Genomic DNA, 16,475 nt, shown 5'->3' with positions numbered 1-16,475 from the left:
GCGTTTATTCAGCCGTAAATAGTTATAAACTATAACTTTAATCTCAGCCAAACCGATTTACTCAGGAACAAATAAAATACTAAAAAGGCCAAACAATAACATTTTTTCCTGTTATCTAAGTGACTTATATATGTTTAACCTGAGAGAAGTGAGCGAAAAAAGACGGTGGTGGGTTAGAAAAGAAATAAATATTTAGTGTATTTGCCGGGAGTCCGGTGTTCTCACGGGCTCTAGTGAGCCTTGCCCCGGTGAAGGCTAGCTATCGAGCTAGTGGGTAACAGGGACGTCTCCAAAATACATTATTCGTCGGATGTCAGCGCTTTTGAAAATATGCGTTGTCTTGATAAACTGAGCAGATATTTGAGGTTTACACAGCTACATTCTCTCCTGAAAATATGTTAAGCGTTTATTTTGTGACCCAGAAAGATTAATAAGAGTAATATTAAAACTAACTAGCTGCCGCCATTGTTGAAAACTGAGCAGGGCCGCAGCTATGAATTCTGGGACACTGCTTCTTCTTCTTCTTCCCAGTGTAACGCAGCTGGCATCCTTGTACATGCAGTGCTGCCATCTTCTGTTTCAGTCCGTTATTACACTCTTAAATCCTACTACTTATTCCATCCATGCGTCTTTTGTGATCTTACAAAGCTTCAAACGATGGACGCGTCGACTATTAAATCAGTGCGTCGGGCGAGGAAAGACGATTTTGATAGTCGACGTGGTGAATCGTGACTATGTCGACTAATCGTGGCAGCCCTAGCGGCTAGGGAAAGCATTATGTCAATTAGATGTCCTCACTAAGATATCAAAACGAGAATGTGTGTGTCTGCGCAGTGCTTGCAGATGAGAATGGTGTGTGACACATCGGTGCCAACTGTGAGTGACATGTTTGTTTCCAATGACAAGATAACAAAGAGAAAGACAAATACAGGAAAAAGCCAGTGACAGGGATGAGTGTAAAAATGCATGCAGGGCTGGCTTCTCCTTTCTCCAATAAAGTTGGATTACATAATTGTATTGATAAGAAGAACTAAAGATGAAATCTAAGGGCAGAAAGTGATTTATCGTATAAATATTTTTTTTCCCTAGGAGCAAAGCACTTTGGGAAATATGATTATCAGTCATCAATTTGAGAATTAGAGGAGTATGTGCTACCACCCTCACTCTCATTTCCTATCTGTATTTCCTCTGACACTGCCGACTAAAACTAATGAGCTGAGCTGTCCTATGCTTGGAGTGCATGCACAGATGTGACACTGAGATTGATCTGCTGTTCAAACTCTGTTCCAGCAGTTTCTCCCTCCCCGCGTGAGCAAGAAATGCATTTATTTGTATCTGCCTAGTAACACAAACAGACTTAGAGTCACGACAACATCGCCTGCATTAATTAGGTTTTTGTTTTCCCAGGTTCTGGCACGATGAGATGAAAAAAATCGTATCCTCTGGTTACATCATTTTCAGGTTTTCACTCAGGCTGAGTTCATAACTAAAGATGCTCTTCGTTGCTCCTGATATACTGATATTTTTACTTAACAGTAAGGCATCTATGTTTTCTTATATGGCTGTCAGAGGTTCCCTCTACATAGTTGCATCAGTAACTGTCTCTCTTCACTGCAGCCTGTATATGTGTTTTGAAACCCTTCAGTCCTCATGGGAACTCGCAGTCTGCCCGGCTACAGGAGGAAGTGCTTTGAGAGGCTCTAGCCCAATCAGAGGCCTGGCTTCTGGTCAGCTGGCTGAGGCTCAGCGCTGTGGTCCAATCATGAGGCAAAGTTTGTGGTCAGGTGACAGATCAGACCGGCTCACGGTGTTTTGAAGCAGATGAAAACAAAAGCTAATGTTGCTGTCAGCCGGCCAGCCAGCTGCCTCACTGTGTGCAGGGCTGAAAGGAGCTACAGAACTCGATTAAACAAAAACAGGGTTTATTATAACTGCGGCAACAAGTGAGTGTGTGTGTGTGTGTGGCTAAGAGCCTGACCTATACACTTAAAGCAAGCAAGGCAGGCAAAAACTATTGAATAAAATGATAAAATAAAATAAAATACATGCATGACTTTGCAAATGCACCGACTTTTTTGCACCTCAAGTCTAATTAGATGCTGATCTTGGTTGATTGAATGTTGCATAACTTCCAGAACAGTTGCCATGTTTTTTTTCCAGGTTTAAAGCTGGTGATATCGCAGGTTCACACACTCATCTACATAAAAGAAGAAAAGTTTCTAATTGGAGTTTTTAAAGTTCTTCTTCATCAGTCTGCCCTCTAAGACTTCTCTTAAGCTTGTAACCCAGGACAAACATCCCTCCCGCCAACCCAAGAGCAGCTTTGACACACACCCACCCCTCCAGATGGTCACTCATACACTCAACCCCCACCTCAACACTACACACACATTCACACAAAGTTCACCGTGTGCACCCGTTTAAACCACAGAAGCTCAGACAGTCCAACAACTGTCATTAAGAGCCGCGACCAGACACTGAGAGTTAGATGGCGCGTGTGTTTCGATGGGGGGCTATGATAAGCCAACAGGAGGGCCACTGGGTTCTGCTTTATCCGGAGGTGCAGTTAGTTCCCTTCTTATCCAGTCAAAACCAAGCCGAGGATGCATCTCAAGCCTTTAAATTGAATTACTTCCTCTCCAAACACGATTTCAGGAACGTCTGTAGACTGAAGCTCATCATTTACCGTCAGAGCAATTTCCCAAGTTCATTAATGTCCTCTGCCAATTTTTTTGGCCACTGGTTAAAGTGTGAATTTAACAGGGAATCTAGTTCAGTAGTTCAGTGAAGTTTTTCGACTAACAGTCAACAGCATTACACGGTAAAGTTGAGATCTTGCTCTCTTGCCACAGGCACACCTTTCTTTCCTTGCATGCCAATTAGAGACCCGTGTGCAAGCGCTGTGCACGTACACAGGTCTGATTCTTGTGGTTTGATTTCCTGACATAGATGCATTCTGTATAAAAGAGAAAAAATTAAGGCTTTTAGAGCATCCAATGCTCCTTCTTAGCAGATATTATGGGCTAATATAGCCGAAATTACAGCAAAGCTGTTGTCTTGACTGTCTTTGTGTTTATGGTAGCTTTCTCAGAAAACATAGTTATAAAAATCAGGACAAGACCTTATGAGAAACTTCCCTTATGACATTAGCATATTAAATGCTTATTAATATTATTTTGCAAATGCATAAAATAAAGTAAAAAAATCTACCAAAATTTCAAATTCCAAAAACTCAGATCTGATCTAAAAGCATTAGCGGTCCGTTGTCAACAAAGATGTGGAAAACCTGAGTGAATATCCAACTCATCCAACTTTTAAACAGCCTTTCATTTGTTGGCATTATAAAGCAGCACCTCATAATAATCAGTAAAGATGGTTATATGACCTGTAGGTCACCACACTGAGAGGCAGTACACCAGGTTCAAAATAATGCAAAGCAAATCTAAAAGATCCCACAACTGCTGCACTACCTAGGTAGTGGCCATTTTGGCTGTAAACAGAGGCTTTTAGTCAGAGTTATCAGGCAGAAACAGGTCACAGATAACATAATGAAGGGGCCTTTGTACAAGATGCAAGCTAGTGCTATGTGGAAATCAATAAAGGTGGAGTCCTAGGAAGGGGGGGGGGGCATGAAACCCATCTAGAAACGTGACAGATCCTCCGACCTTGGAAATATGACTGTGTGTACGTGTTTGTACTCACGACAGTTTAGCTGAGCTCCAACCTGAAGGTGGGAAAAAACTAAAAGACTGTGATGAAAAAAATGCTCCTGTTGATTTTTCACACACATAAACGACACCTATTGTGATATTAACAGTGTGAATAATTGCAGCAACATCAAAATATTTCTGGGAAATAGAAAGTCTGTAATGGTGAATTGATGCAAATTGTAAATCGAGGCAATGGTGACTAAGCTGCTCAGATATCAGTCTGATCCTGACTCAAAAAGCTTGATCATATATTGGTGTCAAGTCTGTTCTCTTCAATGTTTTTCTGTGTTTACGATGTCATGGGTCGGCAGCAGTACACAAGCACTCATAAGAGGGCGAATACTGTATGAAAGAAGCAAACATCAGTTTGGCAGGATTTTAAACACAGCAGCTTTTCTTCTTGTGTTTGTAAAAAAAAATTTCACTTAAGCACAAACTCTTAAAGGCTCTACACCAACACTTCTCTCGCTCGCCTTTTCACTCCAACTCTTATTATGTTCAGTTTAAGGCTTGATGGTAATATATTATTATAGTTCGCTCATGCTAACATTATGAGTTTTGTAAAGTCACTAAAATGTGTGGCTGACAGTCAAACTGAGGGCAGGGAGAGGAGAAACTTAGCAAAAAAACAACAACACAACAAGACTCTCACATTAACCTCCTAAGACCTGAACTCTTTCACGGCATGCATTTTTAATTTCTCCTTGCTATTTGGGCTGATTGGGACCTGATGAATGTAAAAACAAAGAATAATCTTTTTACCTGATTTTGCTTTACAAGGGTATCCACCTATGAGGACATTCGTTTTAAATTTCAATAGAACAGTGGTAAAATAATGTCCTCGTGAGTGTATATCAGGCCTTTGTAGAGCAAAATTTAGTACTGTTGTCTAGACAACCCACATATGTGGACGCCAGGTCTTAGGAGGTTAAGCTGAAATCCATGTAAGTGAGATAATTAAGATAAATATATGATGGTAATTTCCCCCAAAGCCAAGTTATCAGTATCAAAACAGAAAAACCAGAATCAGGGCAACACTAGCAGTGTTATTACCACATTGGCATTTACCCATGAGACTGAATATTTTAGAGAATTTTCTTTTATAAATCCCCAACACCAGAGGATTTGAACATAATGTCATTTACTTAAAAACTTCCACAAAAAAGAAGAAAAGCCAAGAATTCCATTTGATGCCTGCTCTATAAAACAAAATGGATCTGCTGTTATCTTTTGTCGAGCAATAACTTTTCCTAAAAGTGAGCTTTTCCTGCAGATTTTCCATCTGGATTTTAGCTTTAGCCCTGTGGTTGTTGAGTTTTAAAGGATGAAGATCACTGGCAGTTACGCAAATATGACTGATATAACACACAGGAAACATTAAGCAAGGTGAAGCTGAAGTAAGCAAGGCTACTAATAACATCTCATCACTTGCCAGTCCTAGCATGTGACGTATTTTATGGGCTGGATCATAGAAAAATGGATTCTTGTGCCTATCGTGTGTCTATCAGTTTGTCAGCGTGACTATAACTGAGAACAGAGGAACAAACACAAAGGGATATCTGTTCACAACAAGACCTAATCAGCCTCCTCACACTGACAAACAACCGCACCACCTCAGCTTTTAAATTACATTTGGCCTTCTTATCGCTCTCATCCGTAGATACTTACAGTAAGGACAACTGAGGCTCACTGACTCCAACGCTGAGAAGAGAAACAACACAGCACAGGCCAAGAGAAGCACATACAAGAGATTAAGTGGATGTTTTTCTTTTTAAGGCTGGAACAACAATTCGAGTTTGACTGAAAATAATACAAACTAATGAAGGGGTAAAGTAGTTCAAACCCTCTGTAGACAGAGGTGTAACAGAACACTGCAGCAATATATATCAGCAAATAAAACATATTACACTAAGGGAGAGCAGAGGAGGAAGAAAAAGAGGAAGGGGAAGAAAAAGAAGAAGTAAAGATTAAACCTCGTGTCAAACAGGTGGAGATATTTAAATAAAGCTTGAGGCTCAGAGTTTACATACCCACATGGAATCTTTTTATATTTAAATATTCAAATTATGCTTTGATTTTTTTTTTTTTTTTATACTAACTGGAACCCGATGCAACCTGTTAATAGCATGCGTGGAGACTGCCTGGCCTCTCTGGGATCCACGCTGAACGTCAGTGAAAATAATAATTGGGGACTTTGCCAAACCCCATGCTTATGCCAAAACCTGACTTTCAATAACACAATGATGCACTCTGAGACGTTACCATATCTATAAAAAACAAATTACAAAATAAAAATGTGATTACAGAGAACTTTAAGCCTGGCTAGTAGCTCCATGTCAGATTTCAGTACATGGCAGTTTTCAATCTTTAATGCAACAGATATTTCAGTCCATACCAAATGCTGCCACGGTGCACTCATTTACAATACAAAGGCTCATTTCTTTTGTTACTCATTTTCGGAAATGTACCATCTACAGTTTGACACGGCACACAGGCAGAGCTAATGCTCTCGACAAGCCATCTGTTTGCACTGTCTGCACGCTTGCATCCATCCACCTAACACCGCATACACACTGTAGCTGAGTGTATTATATAACAACCTTTCCAGGAGCCAGCAGACACAAAACCAAAAAAATAAAAGAGGGCTATTTGTTAACTAAGATGGGTTTTTATAGACATGCATAAGTGAAACAAACACAGCTGATGCTACTGTCTGGATTTACATGTGACATCTCAGACATTTAGCTGAGCCAGAGGAACAAATGGGGAGTTTAAATATAGTTTAATCCATCTAATATATCAAAGATCCTCCTCAGAGGCATTAAAATATGAATCAACACAAGATTTTACATTGTCAGGCCACTCATGGGTCTATTAATGTCAGTCTGAGTGTATTTGGTTACTCACTTCAGGAATGATGGATTTACCAGTAGAAACCCCTCATGCCCTAATTATGAAAATTTTTTGAAAAATATCTCTGTCCACATGAAAAGGCAAGAAACCATCTCAAGCACTGTCAAGGGCAAGTTAAAGAAACAGGAGGCAATATGACCCTAACCAGACAGAAATATTGCCCAATCAAAAGCTTACAAACAATAGTTGTAGACTCCAATGTTTTAAAAAAAGACAAAAAAAAGAGGAGCTGCACACCTGTGATGTTGCAAAATGAAATCTCTGTAAACACAGAAACGGAGTTGGAAGGAGGTTTTTTTTTTTTTCCAGTGATCCAAAACGCTCGTTTACGTGTGGACGAAAAGCCAAAACACAGATACAAAGCTTCCCCCACCACAGTCCCGCACCAAGAGTGTGAACATGGCTCCATTGTGGGGGCTCTGCTTAATGTGCAGTGCGGGGCCCAGATGTGCTCTAAATTTCAAACCAGTAGAGGGGCCCACTGTGGACTGCTCACTGTGGACCCACGTGGGCCAAAAGATGGCATCTTTGATGGGTATTTGTCTCGACTTAAAAAGCATACACACACACAAACAAGGAACCACCTTTTTTTCCACAGACTAACTGATAATAGCACTTCAGAAATTTCAGGTGATTTCATGAGAAAAGAAACTTTTGCTTTGTGAAAAACCTTTTAACAGAAACATAAAATATGTACTTAAAGGCACAAAGGGACTGATACACAATTACATCTCAAAAACTATAACTAAGAGATGAACAGCAGCAAGTGTAGCCCCTTTTTTTCTGTTTATCCTGATCAGTCCTAAACTTAATTCTCACTCTCTTTCCTCCATGCCATCTCATGCTGAAGGATTACGAGGTAATCACGCCAAGGTTTTCCAGTTTTGGGTCAACCAACACATCGGTCGCAATGGTCCCCCGGTTGACTCACATCAGCAAGTAAGAGGAAATTGACTGAAGGCAGTTACCAATATTCACCTGTGGGGTCAGATGAGTTATGTGCTTGAAATTTTTTTCAAAACTAATATGATAAAGAACTGAAATTAGTCAGATATTTTACAATGAAGTTCTCTCAACTGATAAATGTATTTCAAACTATTTAAATAATAATAACATTAAATACTTTAAATAATCACTGACAATTATGATAATGATCATATAATATTATTATTATTTTATTATTTCTATTTATAACTATATTTTATTTTCAGATTCATTAAGTACAATTCTTGAAGGCAACTTAATTCCATTATATATTTCTTTTACAAAGACACTAAAGAATCTTGACTCTTGAATAAACCACTTTCTGTCTGAATACTGTACGCTCAAAAAGAAGCTGACTTTATGTAATTTGATTACATCTAAATTTCCCATGTAAGTAAAATGGATACAATATATTTAATAGAATCTGGTCAAATTTGATTTACTTGATTGGTATAAATTCAATTTGTAACAAGCACATTTCCCTTAATGATCAATTATTTGAACGAATAAGCCTTTTATTTTTATATTTTGGTTACATTTTACTTTGATTTATTGCTTTGTGTTTATTTTCGGTGAAAAATCAATATTTTTTAGCACAGACAGCGATCTCATCTTTTATATTGTTGGTTTTAATGATCAGTTAAACTGCAATCAATGCTGTACTCAAGAGAACACACACAAAAAAAATAAAGATCAATAAAAGCAGTGAGGTAAACTGCGACTAGAGATTCAATCTCCAGCAGAGTTAAAAGTGTCAATCTTGTTCTGGTGACAATGGTGTAAAAATGAACGCAACAAATGGAAGCAAATGTCATCCATGTCAAAACCTCTTCAAATACAAAAGAAAAAACAAAATCTTTCTGCTGATGGATGAAAGGATCCTCGGAGATTCGCCAGCAGAAGCAGCAGCAGTACAGTCACTGCATCAGTCCACACAAGTGCGAGCATCAAAGAACATGACCCAGATACTGTCTGAGGCTTGTGGCTTATTTTTAGCTTAACTTTAGCTAGCAGGCACGGTTGGCTACTGCTAACAGATTCATTAACAACAGTAACAGTGTCACCTTTGTGTCAAATAAAAAAGAAAAGTGCGTCTAACAGAGAAAGTCACCTACATGTTGGTGTGTTGAAGCACTTTTATGGAAACCTTTACACTGAAAGGCTCAGGAGCAGTTCCATCAGGTGCAACTTCTCCATGAAATACGGTGACAGAGTTGGGTTCCTGTTACTGCTATCAGTGGCACAGCTTCCACTTCTTCTGTCTGGAAAGGTCACAGCAGATAAGCGCAGCTCTGACTGTAAAGAAAGTTCCCCATAGAGAGGTGGCAGGCTTTTGCTGCTTCACTTCCTGTGCTGAGAAAGGTCGCGGCAGACAAGACTAACATTCCAGTTTGAATAGCCGGAAGGCCGGTGAGCCAGCTTTGCATGAGCCTATTCCTTCTGACAGCTTTGTAGTTCCTCCACTTTACAGAGCCGGGGCCCCGGCTATAAATAGCTTCACGCGTATAAGTTAGAAAACAAAAGAAATTAAGGAGGAGTGTTGTAATAATAATAATAATAACATGCTCCTGATGTAACCTTTTTTTAACAGGTTTAAGCTCATACACCATTATTTCTGTGGATATTTTGAGTCACTGAAATGAAGATATTTATTTTCCAACACATTTAAACATCCAGCCTTCTTTAAGGAAGTGGCTTTTGTCAAGATTGAAGATTGTAGTGACGAAAAGACACATCAGTGGAAGTTTCCACTTGGATTAATCATCACTTTGAGTTGTTAGTTGATAAAAAATTTATATTGTCAGTCCAATTATTTTTGGTTTCAGTTTGTAAAATCTGTGGATTCACTGTAGGTCAAGTACTCTGTATACTCATAAGTCACAGTCCTAGTTTGTAGCACTACTGGATACTAAAAGTCAAGATTCTTGATATTATTTCAGTGACAAAAAAAGCCAGATATACCAGCTACCTATGAGGTATGGTGACTCAAATGAACTGGGTTTTTTTTTTTTTAATGAATTACTTTAAAAACATTTAAAGAAAATCCAATTGTTCTGCAGCTGTGTGCATTACTAAAAGCAGTGGGGCAATATTTAGTATTCAAAAACAGCACTGCAGTCAGTTCATTGAAACATACTGAACCTCCTGGAAGATGCAGATGCTGATGTAGACTTGCAGCAGGTTGAAGGAAACCTGAAACAGCCTGAGTACTTAGACATCCATGTATCTGACAGATCAGCTATGCATTCAGTCATACGCTGAGGTGCATCTCCTCTGAGGCACTAGCAGTAATGGTGCTCTACCCATCAGATGACAGGCAGCTGATAGAGAGCCACACCCAGCTTCACTTTATCAGCAAAGAGAAAAACAAGCACCTTTCCTGTTAGAAAGTCAGGATGAAAACTTGCACAAGAAGTGAAACTGCTTTGACGGGCTGTTTATTATCTGATCTATCTAAACAGATTTTTTTTTTTATTTCCAGCCTTTAATGAGATGGTTTAGTGTTTTATATCATAGTATTGCACATTTTGCAGGCATTATCTTAAACTCCAGAGAGATTTATTATCAAAATGCAACAAATCAAAAAAAGGATTGATTTTTGCTGACAGCAGCTGTTAAAATTGCTGCAACCTAACATTTAATCAAGTCTAAAGGTGTTATCACATCTACACTTACTTCTTTTCACTGGCTTCCTGTGAAATAAACCAAATTATAAAACAAGTAGCAGCATTCATGATGGTTCCTACTGGGAGATAAATCAATGTTAGAACTTTAAATCCGCTTCATCTTTCCCCATAACGTGGTGACAAGATGCAGGTGAAAACTGCAGATGAAATGGAGAAACTTAGTGCTGATGCTTCTACGTCCAAAAACAGAATACAGGGAACACTTGGTCTTGTTAGCTGCACAGAATCTCTCTCACTGGAGTTCCACTGGTACACTATATATTGGAAGCACTACAGATAAAATCCTCACATACCACAGAAATGGCAGGTTAGAGAACGATGATTACAAAACACTGCACCAGGGTGAGGCGGTACATATTCCACCTCTGATATGAGGAGAACAGCCTGCCGTGCAATCTGGCTTTCATTTTATTCACATCTCTTTCTAATTATTCACTTAGAGTTCAAGTGGGTTTTTTTAACATAAAAGTCTAATTACCTTAGGTTTTTACTCATTTTCCAATGATCAGCCACAACAATAAAAAAAATTAAAATAAAATAAATAAATAAATACTCCTTTTTTTTTAAACTCACACTTGTCTAACAGTTTGCAGGTCCCCTAAGTGCCTCTAAATAAGCTCTGACCCATCGAGGTGGTGGTAATCCATCCTATGCTGTCTGCTGACACCAGGCTCATGGGCACTGGATCCTCTGAGGTTGGGATGCTGGGCAGGTCTTCCATGGATCAGGCCTGTCCCAGCGTATCCTGCTCCATTTGCATGGTGTATACCTCCTGCAGTTTTTGCAGTATTTTTGAGGCACACTGAGGCGGGGTGTTTAATTTGCTTTTTGATTTATGACTTAAGGTGGCACCTGCATGAATGCCAGGTTTCCCAACAGAACACGGCACCATAACAAGATGAGCCAAGTTACCCACTGTGCCTGTCAGGCATTTTAATCTTGTGGCCCATCTGTACTTTTTAATGAATACTTCAGGGTGTGTAAAGGCCTTAAAGAGTATAAATTCTAATTGCTCATGTAAAAACTGGATATTTCCAGGCTTTCCACATTTGTGGAAATTATGTTATTTCAACTGATATTTTGTACTCCCTCTAGCATGTTGATAATAAGCTGAACATGATCCACAGTGTGGTCTCCTACTCCATTTTAAATCTCATGTTAGAAACCTCTGATATACATTGTGTGGATACATGACAGAACAACAGGAACAGGGCTGTGGTTTTTCTAATCTAGCCATCAGAGCACAGCCACCAACTTCTCCTCACCATGCTGATGACTTCCGCCGTTTCACTGCTTCCTCACAAATTTCCATTCACTCTACAAGTGAGGTAACAAGCTTCATCTTTTGGGAGTAAAGCCAAAAAGCTTATTCGTTTACTCGACTCGGATACTTTGTTACAACTTTATACGACGGTGTGAGCCGGTGAGCCTGAAACAGTGAGTAAAGGAAAGAAGCGCAGCGAAAGCTCAGCAAGTTATAAATGGGTTAAACCATTTCCTCAGAGAGAGGGGGATTCCCAGCCCCACATGCTGAGTGCGGCCTTACCCCGGAGTTTAAAAACTTTCCTCCAGCCCCTCTCTTCAGCTTTGATTGAATTTTTCCCTTACCTCCCACTGTTTAAATGGAAACAGAAACATTGTGACCTCTACATATTCATTTGTTTCTTTTCATGTTTTCTGCAGATGTTTCAGCTTTTCATTTCAAGGAAATCCAGTGAAACCTACACATTACGCTAAACTCGAAACCCCATCGTGTGGAGGCAAGCTTGTCGTCTGGGATGTTCGATTTAATACGTGGCTCGCACAGCGGTGTGAGTGATGCACTGAGGCCTTCGTCTTTATTTTCTACAAGCAAATTAAAACACTTTGGTACCTCAATGGTGAAATCTTCTCTCTTGCGTATTTCATCTTCTCTGTCTCTCTCTCCCCAACCCCTCTACTCCCTCTCCTGTTTTTATTTCTCTGTCCCAACAGCTGTTGTCGGTGCACACAGCTGCAACACTCCTCACTCTGTCATGCTCTGCAGCTACTCGCCAGCCTGGGAAACCTGACCAATCGCCAAGTGTGGAGGATCAAGTGCACATGTGCAGACCCAAACACATACACACATGCAGACACACGTAAGTTTTGGGGTCAGATGTTAGCGAGGCAGGCGGCACAGACAAGCACAGGGAAAAAAAAAAAAGCCTCAGCTTCACTCGAACCCTGGTTGGCACACGTAATTATGATTCATTGAATCCTGAGGAACTAAACTCAAAATGTCAAGGTTAATTTGTGCTTCAGTGCATCAGAGCATTTCCAAAACCACTTGTCCCCTGCTCTAATGAAACGTTTACAGCCACCGTTGCCGTCCACTCCCCGCCAACCACAAAGAAACAAACAAAATAATAATAATAATTCAAAGTAAATCGAGATCTCATTCAGTCTTGTTTTTCTTGCAGCATCGAAAAAACAAAAACAGCCAAACAAACACACCCACTGTGTATAATTACAAGGAGAAGTTTCGCTGTACACACCGAGCGTGCATTTACAGAGGCTCGCCTCAGGGCCGGCCTCGCCATCCACGACTAGAAATTCAAAGTGACGCTCCTCTCAATAAGAGGAATCGCTCGGTGCTGCCAGTGACTTGTGTAATCCCCAAAAGCAAAGATGCAGTAGAGCCTTGTACTCTTCTGTGAACACCAACGCCTAACGTAAACGTGTAAATTCAAGAAGTCAGACGAACATAAGCTCATGATATATGCTTGCATAAGACTGGATTAGACCCCAGCCAATATTATTGGGTGATATTAGCCTTTTGCTGATGTGTCCTTATTGACATTTATAATGGCCGATAAGTGAAAATTGATAATAATATATAAATATATGGGAATATTGGATTTTATTAAAATCAGGCTTAAGAAACCTTTATTATGGGTCTCCATTCACACTTTAGGACTGTAGACACTAGTAGAGCCAAAGCGAATCTTTGTCCACAGTAACTGTTCCATATGGACTCTATCGATGCTTTAAGACGATCTCATACCATTGCTACCATATGGACCATGTTAACCAGCTATACATAAACAACATAGCATATATCCATCCATTATTTTTTCCTACTTATCCACTTCAGGACTGCAGGACCACTAGGTGGTGTGGACAGTATAAAAGATGGACATGGCTACAATAATGTCACCCACTAGATTCTGAAGTTCCGACTGAAGCCTTGAGATAAGCATTTCTTTATCTTAGTAGCCAAGTGGCTAATGACTGACAACTTATTAGCCAATGAGCACGCAGTCCTTAATTTTAAAACACAGGCTTGACCAAGATTTATAAAATAGACTTATTCCGTTCAATTTGAAATGAGTGACTGAGCCGATAAATTCAGGAGGAAACATTTATGGAGGTCAAGTAAAAAGACATTTTCCCGCAGACATCTACAGGACCAGAAGCCTTTGTGGCAACCACAGCTATCGCCATCAGGTGGCCTTGCAGGTTTAAGGCACTTATGTATCAATTTCATTTTTGCGATAGGGAGGCAGCCTCCATTTTTTATACTGTCTACGATTGGAGCCTGTTCCAGCTGTCTTATATGAACATATTTATGTATAACTTTAATCTATTTTCAATCTTCTTCATGTCACGATTTCTACCACATGTTACAACCTCCATAACAGCAGTACTAAACATATTATGAGGCTGATGTAACTCTTTGTTAAAGTCTTTTGGGCACCGGAATAAAGGCAAACTCTAAAAATTTAGTTTTGTCATTTGAGATATTGCTGCTATCCAGTTCAAAAACACTGGCTGACAGCTGCAGTCATACTTAAATGACAGAATTACTCCCTCCCTCTGTGTACTGTCCAAAAACAATTCTGTCATCCAAATTAAATCACGATTTAATGCTTAGTAAGAGCTGATTAAGCTAGCTGACTGTATTAAACCCCTGCCTAGCTTACCTTATGCATAGCAGCCCCGAACTTTTCCCAGACATTCACCCATCACACTATAACCTCCTAGTTCTCTACTATAAAATCTGTGTGACGTCCAGATGCGCAGATTTAAGAACAGTTCATGTGATAAGACTGGTTTGTTCACAGCTAGCAAGTAAAGTCATGCCTCCTGCACGTACCAGAGAGGCAACACACTTAAATTAACGGTGTACTTGCAGCACTGAAATCACAGCGCCGGCACGCACTCCTCCCACTGTGCGTGACATATAGGAAAGAACAACTTCAGACAATGTCATGTGTGTTCACGTGTGAAAAGAGCTCGACAAAACCTAAAGTCAGTGTTTCAATTAATCCTACAAAAAAAAACTATTGGCGAGAGCATGTGCACCACAAATCTCAGTCAAGGTGTTTGTTGTTCAGTGAAATTCAGTTGGAGTTATTCCAAAAGGATTTGGGCTGGGCCAATGCCATTGCTAGAATGCAGCACAGAAGGGGAAAAACACACAAACATACGGGGACTATTTTCTAGCTTCAGGAATATAAGAGTGGGTCACAGATTTGACTTGCAATTTGTGCTACACAAGTATTGGATGTTGAAAATGACTGCAGGTCACAGCCACCCAAGCCTTACCTGCTTTGTGTTTTACATGATATTCATGTGACATCTTTTGAAAACAAACCACAGCAACATTCAGAAACGCAAAAGCTTTATACGATACAAAGCTGCATGTGTGTGACACACTATTTTCCAGGAGCCAGCTCAACAGAAGCTCTGGCAGATCCATCAGCTGTAACCCATTCCTCCTTTTTTTCCCGTGTGCTCTCAGTTTTGCCAAATAACAACAACAGGGTGATGTCGCTGCTCTGCTGCTCATCTCTGCCAGGCTATGGAGGTGGAAAACTGGGCTGCAAGAGCACCAGGTCTCCGTCAAATGCCTTTTCCGCTAAGTGTGATGGGATGAACAGGCCTACCGCCTCCCCCCCTTCCATTAATGCAGCACAGGGCCGCTCCAGCAGAAGGGCCTGCCGGGCAACGGTGTGCACAAATGCGCAATGAAACACCGCCCACCCAATGGCGCACAAGTCGGTCAGCGTGGTGAAGCCTGTCATGCACGGATTGGGTTGGCCCTGTCAGTGCGAGGCAACGCGTGCACTGTGCAAGGAATATTTCACTGGGGTGTGGATGAGGAGAGGAGGAGAAGAGGGAGGAGGGATCTCTTCAGGACCAAAATAGGCCTAACGTTACCGGGATGCTGTTAGCATCGTTGAATAACATTAAGATGAAATAATTAAAATAAATAAATGGATGTAAAGCAGAGAGAGAGGTCAAAACGCTATCAGAGATAATCCAGTCCAGACCGCACTGGTCCCAAGTGAAGGAGGGGAGGGGGTAATGTTATAATAAACGTGTTCCTGAGACCGTGAGAGAGGAAAAAATACATAAATGCATGTTTGTGCTCCAGTTTCCGCCGCCAGTTTGTTCTCAGATGGTACTTAAACACACACACACACACACACACACACACTGGGAGAAACAGGGAGAGAGATGGAGGCTCAGACCAACCTTGTAGACTTGTCCATATGTACCATTTCCGACCACTTCCACCAGCTCGAAAATCCCAGCAGGATCCTGGATTTAAAAGAAAAAGACAAACAGCAGAAGCGGATTAATTGATTCCCCGTAGCAATTACAAGCGGGTTCGTTCGATGCAGGAGCCGGCTGCGCCCGGTTCGCTTCTCATGCCAGCGGATATAGACAAAGAAAAGCTGCCGTAGGGCTGTGTCAACAACAGCACTGCCTCGCTGTGTGATTGTATTTTTTTGTAAAAAGAACAGATGGAGAAAGAGGGTAAACGCGAGCGTGAAAATGTCACTGTGAAACACACTCACCCTCAGGGATGCCAGGTCTATGTCCACCAGACTTTTAGCCGGAGAGTCGTTCGCCATTTTCGTTTAAAAAAGGTGGTAAATTAGCGGAATAACGGCGTGTTTTAGTCTCCTTCAGGCGAACGCCGTATGTCTCATCCTCGGGTAGTTTTAATTTTAATCCCCTTACTAATATTTTCAACCCAAGGCGCGTTTTTCTCTCGCTATAGTCCCAGACAGAAGCTCCGCTGCTGCTGCAACATACCGACCAAGTGCCGGACCGCTGCCTGCTGCGCGCTCTCTCTCTCTCTCTCTCTCTCTCTCTCTCTCTCTCTCTCTCTCTCGCTTCTCTCCGCCCTCTCTCTCTCGCAGTCAGT

The 16,475-nt window shown here is 40.7% G+C and overlaps 1 protein-coding gene across 7 annotated transcripts in view; it reads right to left on the bottom strand.

The window, feature by feature from the left end:
* The window catches only part of LOC116314764 (mitogen-activated protein kinase kinase kinase kinase 4-like), a 96,951-nt gene extending 80,549 nt beyond the window's left edge, over nucleotides 1–16,402 (bottom strand). For all 7 annotated transcript variants that reach the window (XM_039599699.1, XM_039599701.1, XM_039599700.1 and 4 more), the window contains exons 1-2: nucleotides 16,123–16,402; nucleotides 15,797–15,862 (exon numbers count right to left, since the gene is read on the bottom strand). In XM_039599699.1, coding sequence (XP_039455633.1) covers nucleotides 15,797–15,862; nucleotides 16,123–16,179 — 123 coding nt within the window. In that variant the 5' untranslated portion in view covers nucleotides 16,180–16,402. The remainder of the gene's footprint in view (nucleotides 1–15,796; nucleotides 15,863–16,122) is intronic.
* Nucleotides 16,403–16,475: the final 73 nt, after the last annotated feature.

Source organism: Oreochromis aureus, linkage group 16 (genome assembly GCF_013358895.1).
Source record: "Oreochromis aureus strain Israel breed Guangdong linkage group 16, ZZ_aureus, whole genome shotgun sequence".
Taxonomy (NCBI): Eukaryota; Metazoa; Chordata; class Actinopteri; order Cichliformes; family Cichlidae; genus Oreochromis; species Oreochromis aureus.
The sequence above is the reverse complement of the archived record's forward strand: the minus strand, read 5'-3'. Positions and strand labels throughout refer to the sequence as shown.